The sequence below is a fragment of the Barbus barbus genome (genome assembly GCF_936440315.1).
Source record: "Barbus barbus genome assembly, chromosome: 21".
In the NCBI taxonomy this organism is placed as follows: Eukaryota; Metazoa; Chordata; class Actinopteri; order Cypriniformes; family Cyprinidae; genus Barbus; species Barbus barbus.
The window spans coordinates 19,481,390-19,499,764 of NC_136749.1; the positions used below are offsets into that span (position 1 = coordinate 19,481,390).

General features: G+C 40.5%; 1 protein-coding gene across 1 annotated transcript; it reads right to left on the reverse strand.

Annotated features, from left to right (window-relative positions):
* Positions 1-1,562: 1,562 nt before the first annotated feature.
* On the reverse strand, positions 1,563-12,437 carry LOC306887408 (gamma-aminobutyric acid type B receptor subunit 2; the record flags this gene model as incomplete). Its single annotated transcript, XM_079445103.1, has 19 exons — positions 1,563-2,123; positions 2,652-2,730; positions 3,076-3,172; positions 3,446-3,679; positions 3,829-4,053; positions 5,626-5,736; positions 7,391-7,513; positions 8,062-8,169; positions 8,305-8,437; positions 8,546-8,696; positions 8,831-8,908; positions 8,992-9,052; positions 9,558-9,800; positions 9,910-10,098; positions 10,183-10,248; positions 10,477-10,578; positions 10,659-10,829; positions 10,947-11,084; positions 12,192-12,437. 19 exons carry the CDS (start codon positions 12,435-12,437, stop codon positions 1,967-1,969), a joined length of 2,712 nt encoding a protein of 903 aa, XP_079301229.1. The 3' UTR covers positions 1,563-1,966.
* Between the last annotated feature and the right edge of the window lie 5,938 nt (positions 12,438-18,375).

Here is an 18,375-nt window from a genome sequence, read left to right on the forward strand (position 1 = left end):
CAGAGCTTATCAGAAATAGTCTTTCTCAGAGACATGTGGAGATGTTAAAGGTATCAAATTCACTTGATTCACACAAAAGTCAGCAGTTTAGTCTATACATTTTGACCTTAATAACAGACAATGAGCAAGGAATGGGTTTTTATTCAAATGCATTTATTGACTTTTTAATGGTGGGACTTGAGAGACTCATGAAGATGGATTTTGCATCATGTCCTTGTCATCCAGAGATGAACTTGCTGTTATTTGCAGGATATTTTGTGGTCCATGCTCTGTTCTCCAGTGCACTCATGTTGCATTGTCAAAGTTTTATGACAATGCAACGTAAAGTGCCTGCCCTCCACTGTAACCTGCATCGCGCCAGCTGTTGTTTGGATAATGCTTCTGTTCTTTGATAGACAATACTTTGCCTCCTGGGAAGGACTGATAGTTCACAGTGATATTACTACTTCAACAATACGGTGTCAGCCTTGGATAATTTCTGACAACATCACTGAAAACCAAATGAAATAGTTTGGCTTTTGAAATTATTTAATTTGATGTGAATAAAGAAGAGATTCATCATAGTACCAAAGATTTTTGTCATATGCTTTAAATGGTATGACACACATTTTCGCTTCAGATAGTGGCTTTTGCCATGCTGGGTTTGAGCTCTGTGCCCCTACTTGATGTACAATCATGGCCAAAAATATTGGCACCCTTTGTAAATATGATCAAAGAAGGCTGTGAAAATTAATCTGCATTGTTAATCCTTTTGAACTTTTATTTAAAAAAATTCACAAAAATCTAACCTTTCATTGAATAATAAGAATTTAAAATGGGGGGAAATATCATTATGAAATAAATGTTTTTCTCAAATACACGTTGGACACAATGTGGCATCCCAAGAAATTCTTATGAGTAAAATATCTCTGAAATATATTCCCATTCATATTCACACTTTTGAGCACTCCAGGGTGATTATGAACATGAAATTATCCAGCCATGGCTTCCTGTTTCACAGAAATATAAATAGGACAGAAAACAAAGCCCAAATTCCCTTAATCATCCATCACAATGAGAAAAGCCAAAGAATATATTCTTATTACTTATCCAAATTCTTATTATCCAATGAAAGGTTAGATTTTTGTGAATTTTTAAATTAAAAGATCAAAAGGATTAACAATGCAGATTAATTTTCACAGCCTTCTTTGACCATATTTATCAAGGGTGCCGATATTTTTGTCCATGGCTGTATAAAGTGTTGCCACCAAGCAGCAGGAAGCGAAGAACCTGAAGTTTAACAAGTGGAAATGTAGGATTCTGGTCAAAGGTTACTGATCACTCATGAAAGATCTTCAGTAATGGAGGATGAAGATCCTGCAAAACACCACTTACTGTTTACAACCATGTTACAAACGTCACAAAAAAGGGGAACAACAATGTTTGATGCACATACTCATCCAGCTAAGTACATTTGTTTCTCAGATATCTTGACGTAATGAACAGTGAGAAACCACATCCTGTCATTCTGTGCACTGCGTTATATAACATGGTACAATAATATGATTTTTTTTTATGCTTTTGGATTGTATACTGACTCAGTAAAAACTGACTTTTTACGGAGTTTGTAAAAAAACAAAACACCCTTAAAGGGTGTTTCCTCAGTGTTTTAGAAATACACATGAGAAGTGTATATTTTTTCAAAACATCGCTCCATTGCTTAATTAATCTGGAAAAGTTTTTGAAACTTTTGTGTTAGAAACTATGGCAACTCCCTTAACAGCAATCAAATGAAATAATATTTTTTCTATCTTTGAGCCTCAAAATATTCATGTCTGTTCTGTTCTCAAAATATAATCAGGTCATATATTCCACTTTTTTAATTTAAATTATAATTCTGAGTTCCATTACAATTTACCAGATATACTACATATATACAATAAACAAGTAATTTTGAAGTTTTATATAGGCATTTTTTATCTCTAAATCACAATCCTGTCACCAGCACTCCATATGTCCTGGGCATCGGCGAATGTTGAGGGCTTTCAAAAGGGCTATTCAGAGGACTGGAGTCCACTCCTCCAATAGAGGGCATATAAGCATGATGCAGAATGGGTAACTGCAGAGACAGCCTGCGCTGAATGCTGTGAAAAAAAAAACAGATCCAGTAAATTAAGCAATCTGGAATTTTTTTGAAAATTCGGTCACACTTTATATTAGGTGGCCTTAACTACTATGTACTTACTTTTTGATGTAAGTACATGTACTTATTTTGTTCATATTGTATTGCAAAAATTTTTGCTGCTATTGAGGTGGGATATGGGTAAGGTTAGGGACAGGTTTGAAGGTATGGGTAGGTTTAAGGGTGGGTTAAGGTGTAAGGGGTGGGTCAACAGTGTAATTATAAATGTAATTACAGAAATTAATTACAGATGTAACTACATATAGGTATTTTTAAAAATATAAGTACAATGTAAATACATGTATGTGCACAATAAGTACATTGTATCAAATTATCAATTTAAATGAAAGTAAGTAGTAGTTAAGGCCACCTAATATAAAGTGGGACCGAAAATTCTTTTCAAAACAAACTTTAAGGAAACTGCAGATGATTGCACACGTCCAAATTCCTGCTCATTGTTAAAGGATTGATAACGATATATGAAACGCACAGTTCTGGGGAGTTAACGTCCTCCAGCAGATTCCTGTTACAGCTGGAGCTTTCAGGGAGAGTCAGACATTTCTCCTTGACTGAAAAGACAAAAAGTAAAACCAGTCAAAACAAAACGTCAAAACGTCTGAATGAAGCTAAATCCCTCTGAATTCCCATTTGATAAATAATTGAATTAATATAGTACAAAGTAAGACCTGGAACTCTTGTTGAGTGAAACATTGCAATCAATCTCTGGAGGTCTAACAAAATATTAAACTAAATGTTTCATTTTCAAGTATGTGACCAAATGCTGGTTTGTAGGTATTGACAAAACATGGGATTTGTGCCATGGGAAGTGTTCTGCATTCAGTGCCTTAAACCATCAGTCCTTAAATACTGTGTTTGCTGCATGTACACAAATGTGCTCACAAGCATTTTTCTACCTGCTTTGTGCACAAAACTTCTGATGATGACATTCTCCATAACGTGAGGGGTCAGTACATTCAGTTGCCTGGTCAAATCCTCCAGTTCAGAATCCAGCTTCAGGAAATCACAATAAATGAAAAAACAGCATACAAATGATTTTAAAGGCACTTTATCAATCCCTCACAGTAACCCAATACTCATGCAATTTAAAGTCCAACTTAATGCTCATTGTTATTAGACTTTTGCATGTTTTTTTTCTTGTTTCACTTCAAGTTTGAATTTGTCTGTTTGTTTGGATTGACACTGAATGCTCACTGATTTAGAATTTTCAAATCTTTGACCAAGTATCTACGAAGTAAATAAATGTACATGCAAAAAGCTTCTCACTTCTTTAATGTGACGTTTGTGGTGTAGGTTTTCTGACAGTAGAATGTCCAGACTAGATAAGATGTTTTGTGTCATGTCAGTCACATGGCCAGATGCTCCTGGGTTGTTCTGCTCCATGATGCTCCTCTTCTCATTGTCTTGTCTGGTCTCCTTTTCTAATTCACTACACCACTGTGTGAGGTGGAACCTCCTTGACAAGAATGCAGGATCAGGACCCATCCTTATTATAATAATCTGCAGGATAATATAAATGGATTTAATAAAATGTAAATAAATGAGAATAGACAGAAGTAGAATATAATACAAAATATATACAAATATAGACTAATTTCTTAAGAACTCTACACATCTGAATAGCATTTCAGTTCATATGCACATCATACCTTTGGAATAAACACCATACAAAGAGTGCTACAGCAGCATGTGATAATCACAAGGGTCACAATGCAGAACTGCACATTTGGCTGATCCTGCCACAGCATGGATGCACATGTACCAATCAGAATCACTGGGACTGATACAAACACACTGTATCGGATACTCCTGCTATCATTTATGGCAGGGATGTTTATGTGGCATGTGGTCCAGGCCAGGAAACAGGTGCTCAGCTGGATAGGAGACAAAGATATGTGCAAATACATTCTGTCCATTTGCCATCGGTTTCATAATTGCTATATACAGTGCATCTGGAAAGTATTCACATCGCTTCACTTTTTCCACATTTTGTTATGTTACATCCTTATTCCAAAATTAATAAAATTCATTATTTTCCTCAAAATTCTACAAACAATACCCCATGATGACAATGTGAAAAGTTTGTTTGAAATCTTTGCAAATTTATTAAAAAAAAAAAAAAAAAGAGAAGAAAAAAAAAGTATATACAGTAAGTGTTCACAGCCTTTGCTCATTACTTTGTTGAAGCACCTTTGGCACCAATTACAGCCTCAAGTCTTTTTGCTTGACGCGACAAGCTTTGCTCATCAGCACTTGGCAATTATCTGCCATTCTTCTCCTAGACTCTTCACCTCTCAAGCTCTGTCAGGTTGGATGGGGGCAGATGCACATTTTCAGGTTTCTCCAGAAATATTTGATTGGGTTCAATCCCAGACTGTGGCTGGGCCATTCAAGGACATTCACAGAGTTGTCTATAAACCACTCTTGCTGTGTGTTTAGGGTCATTGTCCTGTTGGAAGGTGAACCTTCTGCCCAGTCTAAGGTTCTGAATGCTCTGATAGGTTTTCATTAAGGCTATCTCTATATTTAGCTGCTGCAGTGAGCGTTCCTTCTACTCTGACGAGTCCCTCAGTCCCTGCTGCTGAAAAAAAGCCCCACAGCTCGAGGCTGCTACGAGCACACTTTACTTTTGGGATGATCCTCTGCAGGTGATGAGCAGAGCTGGTTTCCTTTAAACATGATGCTTGGAATTGAGGTTATCAGACCAGAGAATCTTGTTTCTCAGAGTAAATTGTAAATTCCAAGTGTGTTTTCATGTGTATTAACTGAAGAGAGGATTGAGTCTTGCCACACCAGTCAAGACAAGGCCCTACTCCATCAGTTGCTCAGTTTGACCAGGAGGCCAGCTCTAGGAAGAGTCCTGGTTGTTTCAAACTTCTTCCATTAAGGATAATAGAGACTACATGCTTCTGTGAACCTTCAATGCTGCAGAAATTTTTCTGTACCCTTCCCCAGATCTGTACCTCGATATGATCCTGTCTCAGAGTTTTACAGACAATTCCTGGGACTTCATAGCTTGGTTTGTGCTCTGACATGCACTGTTAACTGTGGGACCTTATATAGACAGGTACAGTATGTGCCATTACAAATCATGTCCAATCAACTGAATTTAAGTTCCAATCAAGTTGTAGAAACATCTCAAGGATGATCAGTGGAAACAGGATGCACCTGAGCTTTGAGTGTCTTGGCAAAGACTGAATACCTATATATGTGATTTTTTTCATTTTTTATTTTTAATTAATTTGCAAAGATTTCAAACAAACTTCGTTCACATTGTCATAATGGGGTATTGTTTGTAGGATTTTGAGGAAAATAATGAATTTAATTAATTTTGGAATAAGGCTGTAACATAAAATGAAAAAGTGGAAAAAGTGACTTGCTGTGCATACTTTCCGGATGCACTGTAACTGACCCATGTTTGACATGTTTTTAATCAAATCTCATACCAGGAGTATCCCCTTATAAACATAGAATGCAGTCATCCAGAAACCCATGTATGTGTTCTCACATCGCTCCGTAAAGGGCTGAATAAAAAAATCTTGACCGTGAGGATCAGCCTAAAACAAAAAGAGAAAAAGACTGACACAAAAATCAACCCAGGCTCACTAGAAATGCATCCACCTATACTTTTAAAAAACAACCAAAGAAAAGGAAAACATTTTTTTTTACAGATATATATACAGATATACAGTCAGGTCCATAAATATTGGGGCATCGACACAATTCTAACATTTTTGGCTCTATACACCACCACAATGGATCCAAATCAGGTCAACGGTGTAGGAATTACAACAGTTTGCATATGTGCCTCCCACTTGTTAAGGGACCAAAAGTAATGGGACAATTGGCTTCTCAGCTGTTCCATGGCCAGGTGTGTGTTATTCCCTCATTATCCCAATTACAATGAGCAGATAAAAGGTCCAGAGTTCATTTCAAGTAAACTCCACATGGAATGTCAAGAAAGCGTACTTTGTCGACGTTCTTCATCTCTGCCAGGTTGAGCCAGAGATGGCGCTCTTGGACCACGCACTTGGAGTCACCATGCGCAGCTCCTGCATCAACCCCGGGTCGGGACTACCCTCGTGCATTTGTTTTAGAGCCTTGGCTTGGTGAACCTGCAGGATAGCCATGGTATGCAAGGCAGAGGTGGACTGGCCCGCAGCACTGCAAGCTGTGGCCGCGAGAGCAGCCGTCAGCTTACAGGCTTTGGACGGGAGACGTGGATGGCCCCTCCAAGTGGCGGCGTTTTGCGGGCACAAGTGCACTGCAATCGCTCTCTCCACCTGTGGAATGTCCTCGTACCCCCTAGCTGCCCCACCATCGAGGGTAGTGGGGACGGAGGAGACAGGCGAGCGGCTTCTGGCTGTGAAAGGGGCCGTCCACGACTTCGTCAGCTCCTCATGTTTATCGGTCCGCGTCCCGCACCGATAAACCAATCATCCAGCCGTGAGGGCGGTCTGTTGACCTCCAGCCCGATCCCCGCGGCTACCCGGGCAAGCATGGCTGTCAATTCTGGGTCCGGTTCGGTAGTGGTGACCACACCCGAGGGGGGCCCCGCCGAACCTTCATCCTCGGAGGACGAAAGCCCATCCCCTGATGCTGCGATCAACATCTGATCCTCGGGCGGTGCACCAAATGAAATGCTGGTGGACCCGCGGGACGGACCAGCAAAATCACCCAGCAACCGGACGGGATGATCGCTACGTGAGTAGTAAGAGGTCCGTGGGGACGTACCCGGCGGAGAAGCTCTTACTGTGACCCTCAGATCTCCCAGAGCACCAGCCGACGGTCCTCTGCTCGAGTCAGAAAGACCGGGGCGGGTGGCGGCAGAGGGTGCCAATCTTTTCAGAAAAGAAAGGCGAGATCGCAGCGCCGTCATGTTCATACGCCCACAACAGGCACATGACTCATCCACGAACGCGTCTTCAGCGTGTTGGATGCCCAGACACTGAAGACAACGATCGTGTCCATCATCCGCGGACAGGTAACGACCACAACCAAGAGGACACAGATGGAACGGCATCTTGAAAAAGATGGGGCTCCCAGGTAAATCCCCTAATGTCGTCACGTAGTGACCGACAGATAGGGAACTAATATATTTTAAAGTTGGCATCATATATTGGGCTCCGTATGGTACATACTTCAAATTAAACACTTTAGTGTTCTTGGCTCCATGAGAGATTTGGGAAATGTGTTTTTGTTGTTACTCACCTCTATATGATACTCCTTAACTGTTCTCCTCAAAGGGTCCAAAATTTGCAGACAAATTAATGAACTCAGGTCAATTAACAAAAGAAAAATAATCAGGAGAAGCTGCCTATAGTACTTTGTGGCCTGGGGAAAGTCCAAAAAAAAAAAAACAGACAGACAGGAAGGGCACACTGTAACACTTAATAATAGAAACAAATAATTTTCACATAATATATGTGACCCTGGACCACAAAACCAGTCATAAGGGTCAGTTTCTGAAATCTGAATAAATAAGCTTTCCATTGATGTATGCTTTGTTAGGATATGACAATATTTGGCCAAGATACAACTATTTCAAAATCTGGAATCTGAGGGTGAAAAAAAAAAATCGAAATATCAAGAATATCACCATTAGTTGTCCAAATGAAGTTCTTAACACTGCATATTACCGATCAAAAAATAAGTTTTGATATATTTACAGTAGGAAATGTGCAAAATATATTCATGGAACATGATCTTTACTTAATGTCCTAATGATTTTTGGCATAAAAGAAAAATCAATAAATTTGACCCATACAATGTATTTTTGGCTATTGCTACAAATATACCCCAGCGACTTAAGCCTGGTTTTGTGGTCCAGGGTCACATATAGCTTTTTTTAATAGTAAGCACAAATACTGAATCTTTCTTACCTTTTTTTCAGTGCTATGGTTTTTGAAGAATGAATGAATTGTCCATGTTTTTGCAAACATGGCCCCAAAGGCTGCAGTACATCCAATAGATAGACATGAGATTTGTACCTATGAATAATGCCACAGATCATATACATATAATCCCATAGCAGGTCTCAACATCAATATCATCTGGTTCTAAGGCTTAATGTCTGGATAAAAGTGCTGTTCAAATAACAAAATTCTGACTGCATAAGTACTTACAGAGCAAGAAACTTCAAATACTCTATCAGAAACATAAGACCCATCTAGTCCCATGAAGAAAATGGAGCAATAAGACAACACAGCACCAAGAATAATCAAAGAGTTCATAAAAGGTCTTGACATGCTAATGGCCCTGTGAATGACAAAAGAATAGAATATCACAGATGCATGAACATAGTTTAAAGAAACGCACTGTTGAATGAAAGGCTTATACATTCAAGATCACAAAAACACAACTTACCAATGATCGCGGTGTTTCACACTGAAAACCAGGAAACTGCAAGCTTTAAAAATTCCTAAGAAAGTTAGAAATGCCACAATACTGTAGAGAAATATACTGATGCGTTTCCTGTGAGGGTACACATGGGTTCGGTCCTTTGTGGGTTTATCCCCTGTAGAAGGCAAATGCATATTTTTATTTTATAACAAATACTGAGTGTTTAACCAGAATTTCACTACACTGGCACTTATTTTTCACCAGGCCTGCACAAACACATATCAGATATATTTTCTTTAAGAGACTTACTTTGAAATCTGATTGGACTGATGAACTCTAGTTCATCTGTAATGGCACTATATTTTTCAGTATCGACAGCCCTTCCATCTTTGGAGGAAAAAACTGTTGTCAATAATAATAAAAAGACCTTGTAAAGAAAGCTAGGAAGCCTCAAAAAAACTGTACTGTACCTTGATACTGAGCAAACTTGACATTGGCCATTCTTTCACCTTTTTGGAACATAACGTGACCCTGCATAACAATTTTTAGCAATATTAAATTCAAATGTAAAATTTAAAAAAGTACAAAGAGCTAGGAAAAAGAAAAAGAAACAGAGAAAGTATTATGTAAATATCTAATTTACTCATTAATGTTTGAAATGTCGTAATACTTTAGTATTACGGGACCAATTCTCACTATTAACTAGTTACTTAATAGCATGCCTATTAATAACATATTGGCTGTTTATTAGTACTTATAAAGCACATATTCTGCACGACCATATTCTACATCCCTAATCCAATTTAACAACTACTGCACTAACTATTAATAAGCACCAAATTAGGAGTTTATTGAGGCAAAAGTCATAGTTAATGGTTTGTTAATTGCGAGAACTGGAGCTTAAGATAAAGTGTGATCAAAATGTCTAAAAGATAGATAAACAGAGAACATTTTATACATATTGTGTTTGTTTTCATAATTACTCATAATTAATGGCCACTATTTCTCAAGCAGAATTCTGAAATTTTGTACTCACTGTCACACCAAAGAAGTTGATCTTGTCCATGGCCTCCACAATCATTTGTCCCACTTCCTGTTCAGTGACAGTAAAGTTGCGATGGATGCTGTATCTCTCTCTGTATTTCACAGTCTCCATGACTCTCGTTAAAACTTTAGCAGTTACCCAAGTACCATCATAAGCAAAGCCATGAAACTTGTTTGCATCCTGACGCTTCAACTGTCGTCTCTCGTCATACTCCTTCTCATACTCCTGAGGTGTCTGAGTGGAATCAGTATGGATATGAAAACAAACAAAACAATCCCTATAAAACAATGCTCACTTTGCTCATGCCAATAGAAGATGATGATGCAGTCAAAAGCAAACATACCCTACCAGAGATCCCTCTGATGTTTCTAGTGCTAAGAGTCTCAATATCTGCACTGATGGATCCCTCTATGGCAGTCAGTATGTTTTCAGCTGTGCAGTTTGAGGATCCGTTGTTAGTCCGCAAGTTGGCTTGGGTCCAGCCTGGTAGAATCCACTGGTACTTTTGGCCATACATGCTGAGATTATACACCTGTGACATAAAAGTATGTTTATGCTGTATAAAGGTGTGGTGCTAACTTAAGTGATAAGATGCTAACTTGAATATAATACTTACACAGCAGAAGACTTCAGCAGCTAAGCTCACATCAAAATGAGCAATCACTATTCTCACATCATTGTCCTGTAAGTAAAAAAAAAAAAAACGTGTGTCAAGGCGATAAATGTCTACAGATAAATAAACATTATGCACTGTGATCTGTGGATATGTATTATAAAAAACAACCTCTTTCATTTCATTTAATTTCTTTCTTTCATGCCACTCCGTAATGATGCACTCTAGAATAAATAAGTTTTGAAAAGTTCTTTATTGATTTATATAATGTCTGTGAGGAAACTAGACCCTACGTGCCTTCAGTTTTTTCACACAATCACAGGGGGCTTCAAAGAAGCTCTCGGCCTCTGCAAGCTGGATGTTAGCCACCTCCAGATGCCTGCTTAAATCTCTCTGTACCTTTTCAAGAGAAGGTGAGTTTTCAGTTCACATTGTACCAAGCCCCATATACTTATTCATATGTTCCAAATTAGGATTACCTCTGTGAACCTCTGCTCACGCTGAGTCAGTGTACCAACTCTACTCCATCCATACTGCCTGAGAAACCTCACCAGCGCCACATTAACTGCACTGTCTGACGGCACAGTACGAAAGAAGTTTGGAAATCTGCTTTTGTTGGCCAAGGAAGGTGCTGTTACTGCAAATGACAGCTGAGAAACACCGAAATATTTGACAAAAACAAATAAAACACCAAGTCTCTCAAGATATTCCTTCTGTTTACCAATACAAATATGGAAGTGACAATAATCATCTGATTGAATGAGTACCTGCACAAGGTTCCAACCTTCCAGAGACTGGGCTAGGATAGACGTCACTGACGAACACACCCCTCCAAAGATCATGACGGGTTTGGGGCCATTGAATATGGTGTCAAAAAATGCTTTGAGTGCTTTGCTGTTATCACACTAAAAGCAGAAAGAGAACAATAGTGCAGAGCAATGGGGTGGATTTACCAAAGTACTGATTGATCGGTGGAAATGTAGAACCGTGTGATTACCATGCACAATATATGTAAACAACACTACAAATATTAGATAATAGGGTTACCATGTTTATATCATTAACAGACAAACTACTTTTATGTATGCCATTAGAACACCGTTACTCAATAAGGTTGAAATATTTCCAAATTGTGCTTTTCATTGTGCCTTCTCTTAAGGAAAAAAAAATAGATATTCATAGATTTTAAGTTTTAAAACAGTAGCATTAGCAACACTGGTAGGTGTCACGGTTTGGTTTCTGTTTAGTTTCCCTTTTGCCCTTTTTTGGTATTTCCTGTTCTAGTTTCTAGTCATCTGTTAATCATTCATTCTCATCACCTGTGTTAAGTTAATTATCTTGTTTCCTCGTTTGGCTGATCCCTTTATAAGTCCTCAGTTCTCCTTCTGTCTTTTGTCAGATCTTAAGTTTGTAAATGTACTGCGTGTTGATGCTCATTAAAAATCTCCTTTTCGCCTACTCCTCGTCGTGCGCTCCTTACTACAACCACATACCGTAACAGTAGGGCTCTTTAATTTATAAACACCTAACTATAATAACAGAAATTAATAATTAGTAAATATATTAAATATACCCCTGTAACGTGTTGTTGTTTTTTTATGTATTGATACAGTAAAACTGCTTGCTATCTGAGAGAATTTAAAGAGAGAGTTCACTGAAACATTAAAATACTTTCATAATTTATTGTCTCAATGTCATTCCAAACCTTTATGACATTGTCCATGCAATGTTATTTTAGACCCACTTACTTTCATTGTATAGACAAAAACTCCAAAACAACACTGAAACATTTTCAAAATATCTCTGTTAGATATATATTGATATTTAAATACATGGTATAGGCTGTATAGAAAGTAATACAGGTTTGAAATGACATGAGCGTGAGTAAATAATGACAGAATTTTAATTGTTGTGTGAACTATCTGATTTAGAATCTGGGAGTCTGGAAGAATAGAGAGCTTCTATTAACTTAATCAATCGAATAAGGAAAAGCAGCATGTCTGTTGTGTTACCTCCGAGTCTGTAAGATGAAACTGAAGCTCGTAGTCACCTAAAGGAGAAGGCTGCTCACTCAAATGATGCAGTGCTAGCTCAACAGCAGGAAGCACCTCTGCTGTAATGTTGCCCCTCCCTGGATCTCCGCTGAGTGGCATAATCCATAAAACTGGCAGTTTATGTCGCACCAGACAATAGCATGATAGCATCTGAGTCAGTTCCCAAAAAGTGAGAACATTCAACAAGTTCCACCAGTATTCCATCCTCCCAGAGAAAATTCAGGCCTGTGCTTGAAAGGTAAGAATCAGTCAAACAAACGTACGCATGTGCTGTGTGCGGCCCTGCGTCTTTAAGCATTTTCTAAAGCCTCATCTGTTGTCACCTGGGAAAACTCTAGCCCTCAACTATCCACAGGGATAAAGAGATAAGGACTGACTGCGGACATCTGCTGCTGTACACTAAATCCTCAGAAAGAGGAGGAAATGCCATCACACAAATCTGGCCACTACACTAATCAATAATCTAAACACAAGAAACGCAAAAGGTCTTATTGCAAAATTCTGAAAAGAGATGCTATGGACATATAGACACATTGCATTAAATAACAGTTTTCAAAAATAATGTTTTTTCATTGTGCACTCCAATTAATCTCAAAAACTGCATAAAACAATAAAAAAAACATGATTTTATATATATATATATTCCATTTCATTCATATTTTCAGTCAGAGGCGTCATGCCCATTCAAAGTGAGGATTTTTAATGTAGCTTTTAAAAGACAAAAAATAGCCGATTAATATTTTCTGTATTTATTATTTAATACAGTCACAGCGGCGTGATTAGAACGTTCAGTGCAATTTCAAAATCTGCGTTCGCTGGCTGGAGCAGAGCCAGAGACAGATGCGTTTGTACGCTGCATTATAACCAATCACACACGATTCTGTTGAGTTTATGAATGCAATTACCAATCAGAGGCGTTCAGATGAGTCCTCGCTAAATTGACGGTGTTTTCTTCACTCGCTCGCTGACTGAATATCTCTTTCTTGCGGAATTCTCTCGTAAGAAACAACAAAGTGCAATGTCTGTAAGTAAGATATTCATTTCATAGTGTAAACAGATTCAGAAATTTTAATGATAGTTTTTGAGAGTGCTTGACTGTCCTGTTCTTTGACAATTTAAATGTTCTTTGCTATCCTTCTGTACAATGATGATTAGTGGCCTAACTTATGTTTTTGTTCACATTAAGTTTAAATGTTAAATTAACATTAAATATGAAGTCAGTCATTTTAAAAATATGTAATGGCATGACACCCATATCTGTTAATTAAGTAAACAGACAGGTTTTTATGCATAGTTAATAGATTACATTACTTTGACCATCACCCATAGATCTAACATAATCTATAAAGGTGAGAATCAAGATATTTCATGATATAGTTCATGTGTTTTGGGAAAGTTTTGAATAAAAAGCCAAAAAATATATAAAACATCAGTGCTGTTGCGGCTGTGTGTGTCACATGACGACACCCCAGACCCCCCCCCAACCCACCCCCAAACTCGTGCCCCCTCAAAAATAATGAGTGCATGATGCCCCTGTTTTCAGTTTTAGTCATTTTGCTGTGTGTTTTTGTTATAGAAGCCAACCAGACTAAAGGGAGTTAACTGAGGTTCGGGAGCGAGGCCACGCCTCTACCAGTCACCTCACTTCTCGAATCCTCCATATATCGGGCCGCCTCATACCATGCTGTTTGTCTCTTTCTCTCGAACGACAGATGGACTCGCCTGGTCCTGTTCTGTTCAATTCAATGCCACCGGCACCAGCCTCTCATCGTCCCGATTGCAGCCGTTTCCGAGCGCTCACGTTCAGTCACGCACATTCATGGGCTCGTGAGCGTTCACACCCAGGCTCATCTCGAGAGGACTCGGAGCTGTTCCCGATCTCTGCCCGCTCCGCCAGCAGGATCTGCGGGCCAGGATCACCATCATCGTTCACGTGGTGGACGCGGAATCCTCAATCTCCTCGTGAGCTGCTTCTCCGGCGCTCAACTTCCGATAGCCTTCCTCAGCTCTCCCATCGCACGCCTTCCAGAGCGAGGACAACATCATTAACTAAACCACGGATCGCCTTCAACACGCACTTAAATCCAAGATATCAATCATGCAGATAACAACCGATTATTCCAACTATATTAAGTATCATTAAAAGTTCTGTCATAAAAACTCATCTACTATTTCTAATCTATCGATATAGATCTATCCATCCATCTATCTATGCTAGAGACATGCAATCATGCCAGAAACATACTAACAAACATGCTAGTAATTTGTTAGTCTCTGGTAACTTGCTAATCATGATGGAAAAATGCTATCATCATGCTAGTAACTTGCTAATCATGCTAGCAACATGCTAATCATGCTAGAAACACGCTATCAACATCTATCTAATCTATCTAAAGCTTAAACTTTCAAGCTAGGCTCTTAAGCCAACCTAAAGTTTGTCTTGACAAACTTTATCTAGTTCTCAATAGCTACTTCTGAATTCCAGATGCCTCATTCAGTGAGGCATCAAGGGCTGTCATTCAGCAGGCCAGTCTGGTCTCCCTCAACCTCCAATTCTATTTTCAAATGGGTCTATCCATTTTCCCATCCCTCCTCCCCTCCTTCCCTCCATCCCTCCATCCCTCCATCCCTCCTTCAATACCTCCTTATCCTGCCTTCTAGCAACAAATAATTCCACCCTTCCATCAGCCATTTACAGCATACGGCTCTCGTGCTTCCTAATAATTCTCAGTAGCAACTTCTACAGTCCAGAAGCCTCGTCCAACGCCGCTAGCTCACTCGGCACACTCAGGACTCCTTCAACATACAATTCTATTTCCAACTAGTCTATCATCTATCCTTCCCTCCCTCCATCCATCCATCCCTCACTCCCTCCTTCATACCCTCTCATCCTGCCATCTAGAAACTAATAATTCCACCCTTCCTTCAGCCGTTTACAGCTATACGGCTCTCATGCTTCCTAATAATTCTTAATAGCTACTTCTACAGTCCAGAAGCCTCATCCAGCGCCACTGCCTCAAACGGCGCAGTCAGGATTCCGTCAACCTCCAATTCTATTTCCAATTAGTCTATACTCTATCCTTCTCTCCCTCCATCCATCCCTCACTTCCTCCATCCATCCCTCACTCCCTCCATCCATCCATCCCTCACCCCCTCCATTCATTCATCCCTCACTCCCTCCATCTATCCATCCCGCACTCCATCCATCCATCCATCCCTCACCCCATCTATTCCTCCATTCCCCCCCGCCTCCATCAATAACCTTACATCCTGCTATCCACAGCCCATATACCTAGCCAGCTACGTCACCTACTTGGCCAGCTTTGCACCTTGGCAAAGATGACAAGATGGCGCCGCACATGGCAGCTTTGGTTTGTTGTTCTTTGGTACTTTTCCTGTTTTTGTTTGTTTGTCCTGTCTTAAACAACATTTTTCCGATCAGCTTCACTAGAAATTAACTATTGGACATCATAAATAGCACACCAGATAACTTTTTTCAGACGTTTGAACATTCAGACGTTTTACTGGACATTTTAGTCGGAGGAGCTGCGCTCCTATACAAGCGCTCCAGGCGACGCAAGCGAGGGAAGTGCGCTGGTGCGCTCGTGAAATTCAGACAGCGTGGTTTTAGGACTCCGCTGCAGAGTATTGATCTGGCGAATCTCCGCTCCCTTGCAAATAAATCAGACGAACTACAACTCCTCACCCGCACAAACAAGGACTTTTTTAAACTCTGCTGCGCTTTGCTTCACGGAAACCTGGCTTCATGGAGCCATCCCGGACAGCGCGCTTCATCTTACGGGCTTCCAGCTGTTCAGAGTGGACCGTGTCACTGAGTCATCGGGGAAAACGAGAGGCGGTGGATTATGTTTTAATATCAATGAAGGCTGGTGTACAGACGTGACAGTTTTAAAGAAGATGTGCTGCCCAAACTTGGAAGCTCTCTTTATTAACTGCAAGCCTTTTTATTTGCCACGGGAGTTTTCCTCGTTTATTCTGGTGAGTGCATACATTCCTCCTGACGCGCGTGTGAGCGCTGCGCTAGAACTGTTGGCCGATCAAATCTCACACACACAGAGCAGCGTTACCCGGACTCTTTCATTATCATTCTCTGTGATTTTAATAAAGATAATCTCACCCGCGAACTGCCTAAATATAGACAGCACATCACATGCCCCACCAGAGACAGCAATATACTGGACCATTGCTACACTGTTTTAAAGGATGCATACCACTCTGTCCCCCGTGCAGCGCGGGGACTCTCTGATCACTGTTTGGTTCATCTACTACCAGCCTACAGGCAGAAACTCAAATCTGCTAAGCCTGTAGTAAGAACTGTAAAGAGATGGACTTTTGAAGCAGAGCAGGATTTACAGGCCTGCTTCGAACTTACTGATTGGAGTGTTTTTGAGGATGCAGCTACTGATCTGTATGAGCTCACTGACACCGTGACGTCCTACATCAGTTTCTGTGAGGACATGTGTGTACCCACCAGGACTTATTTAACATTTAATAACGACAAACCTTGGTTCAGTACAAAACTCAAACAGCTTCGCCAGGCCAAAGAGGATGCCTACAAGAGTGGGGACAAAGCCTTGTACAAACAGGCCAAATACACACTGAATAGGGAGATAAGAGTGGCAAAGAAAAACTACCCTGGAAAGCTAAAAAAAAAACAGCTTTCAAGCAACGACCCTACATCAGTCAACAACTGGCTGAAGAGCTGAACATGTTTTATTGCAGGTTTGAAAAACAAAAGCCTGGTCTGACACCCCACACCCACTCTGACCGTCTCACAGCACAGCCATCAACACCCTCCCCCTCCATCCCCCCTACTGTTTCTCAGCCTGTACCCAAGATCTGTGAAGATGATGTAAGCAAAGTCTTCAGGAGACAGAAGATAAGGAAAGCCAAAGGCCCAGACGGTGTCTCTCCAGCCTGCCTCAAAGCCTGTGCTGCCCAGCTATCATCCATCTTCACATTGATCTTCAACAGCTCACTGGAGCTGTGTGAAGTCCCCTCCTACTTCAAATGCTCCACCATCATCCCTGTACCCAAGAAACCAAAAATCACAGGACTAAATTACTACATACCTGTTGATTTAACGTCTGTGGTGATGAAGTCATTTGAGAGGCTCGTGTTAGCCCACCTGAAGGACATTACTGGACCCTTGCTGGACCCCCTGCAGTGTGCTTACCGAGCAAACAGGTCCTGACAGACAGGCAGCAGCTAGTGACACATCCAGCACCTGCACCATCAGCACTGGTGCTCCTCAGGGCTGCGTTCTCTCCCCACTGCTATTCTCCCCACGGGCTTGGGAGAGCCGTGGTAGGAAGTTCTGGGCTGAGGACGATGATGGAGCTGAGAAGGGTTTGGGGATGATTGGGGCTAGGTAGGCTGTTCTTTGGCGCGGTATGTTGGGGTTCCTGGCGTGGGGTGAGCTGGCGGGACGTGACGTGTCTCAGAGGGAACTGGGCAGTGAGACTGGAATTCTTCCTCTACTTCTTTCAATTCAAAATTAGATCCGTTTAGAAATAAAATTAGATTAATTAGTTCAACCAGAGGAAAATCATAAACAGGAAGTTCATAACGGATCATCTCGCTGTCCAGCCCCAGCTGAAAACACACACCCAAAGCAGCGTCAGGCCAGCCCCAGCTGGTGAACAAGCTCAATAAAATCCTCCACATACCGCTCCAGCTTCCAGCCAGCCTGCCGCAAACCCCACAGCTTATCCTCCGCCATGAGCATCCTCTTTGTGGGCCCTGTCTTCTGTAACGTAGCGTCTCTCCAGAGAACACAGGAAGCGGGAATGTAACGAAATTGGTTTTAATGATGAAACGCAGTGAGACAACATCTTCAACAAAGGTTACAATATAAGACAGGACAATGAAACTCAAGAAACTAAAGTCTTATAAAGACATACAAACTAATGAGCAAACTAGATGAACACAGGTGAGAAGGCTTAACGATGATTGACTAATAATGAACTAATGATAAAAACCGGAACAAAACCAAATAAGGGCAAACAGGAAACTGAGAAGACACATAGGGTGAATTCGGGTAATCTGGGACATTGGGTAATCTGGGACACCTAAACTCCAGTGTGTTTATTTCCTGTTCTAACTAAATTTTGTCAACAGG